Genomic DNA, 6,041 nt, shown 5'->3' on the forward strand with positions numbered 1-6,041 from the left:
GAGTAGTTTTTCCTTTCCTTTTTTTATTTTTTGTATTGTTTGAATTTTTTATAATAAACATTTATTATAGCTGTTAGTTAAATGAGCCAAAGATGGTCTCTGTGTATAGGTCAGTTTGTTCATTTCTTCACTGTGGGCTGAGACCCATTAATTCAAAAGCCCACCAGCACCAACCTTAAACGTGACACATCCAATTGTTTCAAAAATACAGATTTTTAACTATTTAGAGCCTGCCTTCTTTGCATATTCTGTGAAACCTTACCTGGCAGCTGTTACCCATTGATAAGGTAGAACATTGTGGTTATAAAACCAAACTGCTATGGCCCTTTGGAGCTCTCTGACTCAGAGACCTCCGTCAGACTGCTGAGTGCCATCAATGATATAGAAAGCACTCTTTCTGATCTTGCTGTCACCCATGGGTTCCTTTGACCTCCTCCTCTCCTAGAGGATGGCTCCTCATCGGAAGCCTCTGGATGATCGTGTGCTGTGACAGACTTCCCCTCTTATGCAACTCAGTGGAAATGCTGCTCAATAAGGCATGTTGGGTGTTACTGCCTTTCACGGTCACATCTTTTACGTTGATCATCCCCCAAACCCCTTGAATACCATCTCCCAACCCCCCAGGCCTTTGTAATAGCACATAAAAATAACAAAGTGGTGTTTTTAAACCAGTTTTTTTTTTTTATAAGAATTTAAATGGGTCCCTATCCTGTGCCAAAGAAAATCTGGGCGGGATCAAGCTTCCAAGAAAAGGTACCTTGCAAAGCATGGACCCAGGGAGGGTTAAGCTTCCAGTCATAGGGTTTCAGTATTGACAACCAAGTTCAGACAGCAACTATCCTGCAAAATCTGAGCCGTAATCACAAAATCACATTGTCCTGGATTTTAATCTCAAATAGTCTTTGTTTTTAATATTACCCAAGTTCTATGGCTGGTATGTATGCAGGCAGCAGATAGTCTAAGTGTTATTTCAGATTAGTTTTCTACTTCTTTATCAATATAAGTTATCAGGGACCTGCCTCCCTCCTTCCTCTCCTATGATATTTGCTCCTTTTATCAAAGTTGGTTTTGTGGATTCACCTGAGTGTTCTCCCCCATTCCCAGTCAGATTTTAGACCAGCAATCTCATATGCTCCCCTCAAGGAATGCTCCCCTCCATTTGGAAGGGTTTCTCATCTCAGTATCTTCAACTGTGTTTCAGTATCCAAATACAGTTTGTTGATATCTTTCAAGTCTTTCCCCATTTACAGGGCAGAGAGCTTCTCCTGACTCTCCATCCATGCTCCTTAAACTAACCTTGCTGATTAGGTAAGGCATGGTTACTAAGTAAAAAACCATCATGGATTACTACTGGACTTTAAGCATACTACATTTATGTATCTATATGTATATTCCTATCTTCCAGACTGTGGTACAAATTTGCAAATTCAGCAGACTATTTTTAATTGAACATTCTAAGCTGCTATACAGCTACTATGTATTGAAACTTTATTTAACTTAAATAGATGAGATAGGTGGAATGAATGATTTTCATTTTATATTTGGGAACCTGACTCATCTTTGAGTAAGCAGGAGAGAAACTTGGCCACTGTTAGAGGGAAGGCAGTTACTTTCCTGAATGCCAATTCCATGTTCTTTGCATATTTTCCTTGATAATCTTTGTTTCCTTTCTCCTCAACTAGAAAGTGCTTAGCATTACTATTACTCATGTGAGACATTCTGTGATCTGACCTTCAATGGAAAATGAAAAATCATACTCCAAGGTCTATTTTTGTTCGCTTCCAAGCAAAGTATAGATAAAGAAGATCTAAAGAGGTGCTTGAAGGGAATTTTCAGTTAAGTGTCTACATTTCTCTCTCCTAGACTACTGCAAAAGTGATTGCTAGTTGAATGTGCCTTTGTAGCATGTCAGCATAAACCATTTTGATAGAAATATGTTTCCTTTTCACCTAAGATCCTCCTTTCCCCTAAACCTTTTGTTCCTGTCCCTGTCTCTAATTCTGTTTCTTCATTGGAAACGATTTACTCAGGATACAAAAGTCACTCTGCTTCTTTCCAAATGTCAGTCCTCAGAACTTTCTCACACACTCTCAGAACAATATCAGAAATAAAAAAGGGTCCCAAACCAGGCTCTAATTACAATCACTCTTGAGGGCACATCAGCCTCTCAATAACAATAAAGTTAAGTGTTCAAAGTACAACTCAAAGTACAGCATACCTCAGTGCCCCACATTTTTCAGGTACTAAATGGTCTCATCATTTTCTTCTTTTTTAAGAAAGAAATATGCTTCAAAGAACAAATTTACAGACTTCAGTTTTTACACTCGGTTCACTGTTATGTATAATTAACACATTCCTGTTCTCCTTTCTACTTAATTTAGAACAAGATTAAATTTCCATGCAGCTCACAAAAATATATTTAGATTATTAGAATGTAGTTAGAAAACTCGATCAGTAGGAATTTCATCCAGAAACATCTGGAATCCAGTTTATCAGAAACAAGTCTACGAAAACTTGTGAAGGAGACAGTTCAGCATGTTTCCCTCTGGTTTAGCATGTTGGCTCTTCTCTTCCTTGCCACCTCATCACCATCCTTGGCTCAGACAGCCTCCCGGAGATGAGAAGCTTCCTTTACAGGAAACTTATCTCCCACCACTAACACTGTAAAGTACCACTTCACCAACTAGGTGACTTGGTAAAGCATGTATGGTATTATACAGCTGCTCTTGCAGTGCCTTCCTGAACATAATGCCTTTCCCTTGCCTTATAGTCCCATTAATAATTTTCATGGGAGGAATTTTTGTTTAGGAGACAAGAATATCTTTTCCCCAGCTGATTATTAAATATTCCTCGGTATAAAAAAAGCTATGTGTTAATAACAATAATCATAATATTAATGAACAATAACAGTAACAGACATTCATAGGTGGCTTATTTTGTTCCAAAACAGTGTCCTAAGTGCTTTCCACACATTTTAACTTATATCATCATCATAAAACATCCTGTTGGTTGAGACCATCATTATCATCATTCTACAGATAACCCTTTGAAGAGGAGCAGAGATTGCCTTACCACTGACTAAGGAGTATCTTTCTCCTGTTTAGGATTCTGTAATGATGTGAAAAGCCTTTTTAAAAAGACAGTAAATAGGACATATTTGGAATATGCATTTTAGTACTGCTGGTGTCAATATGTGCCACAGTGAAACCTCTGCCAAGAAAGAATAAAAGGAGTCAGCTCAGAGTGGGTGGAAACCAGAACTAGACAGAGGCTCAGACAGACATTGTTTGGGGGGATGGGGAGATCTCATAGTAAAGGGAGACGACTCAGAAGGAATTTCATTGCCCAAAAGACGTATGAAGCCGTCGCCAAGAACAGAGACTCCCTAGGACAGTGAGAGCCAGCTTCCTAATTTCCTTGCTCTGTTACTGAAAAGTAATGAGTACAGGAAAGAGTTAAATCAATAAAGAAGGTATCAGCAAGTGAGAAATGCCCCCCAAAGACCAGATGAGGTGACAGAAGATTTGGGGACGGCCCCTCGAAATCGGACGAGTGTGGTGGTGTACACCTGTAATCCCGGCTACTCGAGACCCCGAGGCAGGAGAATCGCTTGAACCCGGGAGACAGAGATGACAACGGCAACACGACAAGAAGTCCTTGGCCTCTACCGCAGCATTTTCAGGCTTGCAAGGAAATGGCAGGCGACATCAGGGCAGATGGAAGACACCATCAGAGAAAAACAGTACATACTAAATGAAGCCAGAACGCTGTTCCGGAAAAGCAAAAATCTCATGGACACAGACCTAATTGAACAGTGTATAGATGAAAGCACAGCCAGGATTGAAGTCGGACTGCATTACAAGATTCCTTATCCAAGGCCAATTCATCTGCCTCCAATGGGCCTCATCCCACTCCGAGGCCGGGGACTTCAAAGCCAGAAGAAACTGAGGAAACTCTCCAAACCAGTATATCTCAGATCTCATGATGAAGTTTCCTAATCTAGAAGAAAGTTTATTTCTGTGAATGATGAGCCAACTAGTTCTTGGATGTAAACCAGATGGCAAAATACTTCTTTTTTTTTTTTTTTTTTAAATAAAAAGACAGGGTTTCAACATGTTGGTCAGGCTGGTCTTGAACTCCTGACCTCAGGTGATCCACCCGTCTTGGCCTCCAAAGTGCTTGGATTACAGGCGTGAGCCACCGTGCGCGGCCCAAAATACTTCTTGGTTAGGGGCAAAAATTCAAATGTCTTCTTAAAACTTCCACAATTGATTCTCACCTCATCATGTGCACTTAGGATATCCCTAGAATTTCTCACAGCCCTTCGAGGCTGTGGCCAAACGCTTCAGGGAGCAATACAGGACGTTCGCCACAGCCCTGGACACCACCAGGCATGAGCTCCCTGTGAGATCCATCCACCTGGAGGGAGACGGGCAGCAGCTCTTAGATGCCCAGCAGCGTGAATTGACAACCACTCAGCGTCTCCTGGGAGAACTTGATGTTGGCAAGTCAGAAGAAAATGTGCAGATGCTGGACTTACTGAGTGAACTCAAGGACGTGACAGTGAAAAAGGACCTCGAGTGCCGAAGGAGTTTCGCCCAGGTGCTGGAACTCTCCGCAGAGGCGAGCAAAGGGGCAGCCTTGGCAAACCAGGAAGTCTGGGAAGAGGGTCAGGGCCTGGCGCCTGCTAGCCAGTGGTATTTCAATCAAGACACCACCTGCGGAGAATCTTGGGGAGCACCCAAGAACACGCCCCTGTCTGAGGACGACACCCCTGGTGCCTCCTCAGCCCCTACTCAGGCCACGTTCATCAGCCCAAGGGAAGAGGTATCTTCAAGCAGCCAGGGAGAAGCCACATCCTCTGCCGCTCACTCAGGGAGGGACTTGGGGTGACTCGTGACATTCAGGACACTTGAGCACTTTATACACTACCCTAGCACTGGAGCCGTTTTTTAACGTGATAATCTTGTTTGACACTTAAAAAATAAACCCATTTTGCAGTTGAAAAAAAAAAAACGTTTTTTTTTGGTTTTTGTTTGTTTGTTTACCATGCAACAAAACCTTTATTAACATTTTGAACAGGTTCAGCTATTAGTGAAACTTGTAACTTCTAAACTTAAGTTGGGGCAAATGGCTATAGTGCAGAGCATTGCCATCACGGGGCACTGCTTCCTGAGTGGATGACATTATCCCTAGAGGTTATGGACTTCACATCCTCACTACAGTCACCTTTGGAAACAAGACTAAGGCCTGTGGGAAGAAGGCAGAAGGGTGCAAGAGCTTTTCATGGGAATGCGGTTCACCACACATGTGAGCTAATGCAAAGAAATTTTCCAGTCACGGGAAGTTACTGTGGGCTACTATAAAACTATGTACTACTCTCAAAAAAATAATAATAATAATAATAATAATTTCATTAGCCCAGACAGTTTAGAATGCCTCCTATTATGGGAACATTCTCTGATATCCACTAGAGAAAAAGCCTAGGGGTCAAAGTGGTACATAGCATAGATTTTTCATTGCTGCTTCAACATTCATTTACCCTTTCTTTATTAGTAAGAGAGCTCCAATTTTATTTAGGGTAGCAATGTGCCTAGCTAAAATAATGCATTTCCCAGCTTATCTTGAGATTAAAGTGCCCACTTCACTGAGCTATGAACAGTGAGAAGTAAACAAAAGCTATTAGGAGAAGATAGACAGCTGTCATGTGTCACTTTGCCCCTTCCTTTTCCCACACCATACCTCCCAGAATGCAGATATGATGCATGAGGCTCTAAAAGCCATGTTGGACCATTGCGATGATTCTGCAGACAGAAACCAAATAATAAGAATGGAATAGCAGAAATAAGAGATGGAGGATGCGTCCCTGATGACCATGGGGTCACCATATCTGCCCGAGTGCACATCTCCAAACTTATTTTACATGGAATAAAACATATCTTCATAAGTTTAAGCCAATGTTATCTCTGATATTTTGCTATATGCAGCTGAACATGATTCTTTTTGGATCCACAAAGTTAGCTGAAGGTTTTACGGGCAGC

The 6,041-nt window shown here is 41.5% G+C and overlaps 2 protein-coding genes across 2 annotated transcripts; both read left to right on the forward strand.

The window, feature by feature from the left end:
• The first annotated feature begins 3,603 nt into the window (after positions 1-3,603).
• On the forward strand, positions 3,604-4,085 carry LOC108306085 (LYR motif-containing protein 1-like). Its single transcript, XM_037739393.1, has one exon. It carries the CDS (start codon positions 3,630-3,632, stop codon positions 3,996-3,998), a length of 369 nt encoding a protein of 122 aa, XP_037595321.1. The 5' UTR covers positions 3,604-3,629; the 3' UTR covers positions 3,999-4,085.
• A 28-nt stretch (positions 4,086-4,113) lies between these two features.
• Positions 4,114-5,010, forward strand: LOC108306014 (HAUS augmin-like complex subunit 8). Its single transcript, XM_037739399.1, has 2 exons — positions 4,114-4,119; positions 4,321-5,010. Exons 1-2 carry the CDS (start codon positions 4,114-4,116, stop codon positions 4,891-4,893), a joined length of 579 nt encoding a protein of 192 aa, XP_037595327.1. The 3' UTR covers positions 4,894-5,010.
• Positions 5,011-6,041: the final 1,031 nt, after the last annotated feature.

This window comes from Cebus imitator, unplaced genomic scaffold (assembly GCF_001604975.1).
Source record: "Cebus imitator isolate Cc_AM_T3 unplaced genomic scaffold, Cebus_imitator-1.0 Scaffold69, whole genome shotgun sequence".
NCBI classification, from domain to species: domain Eukaryota; kingdom Metazoa; phylum Chordata; class Mammalia; order Primates; family Cebidae; genus Cebus; species Cebus imitator.

Excerpts from the sequence above, each read along its gene's own strand:
- LOC108306085 (XM_037739393.1), top strand. The coding sequence starts at position 3,630 with ATGACAACGGCAACACGACAAGAAGTCCTTGGCCTCTACCGCAGCATT.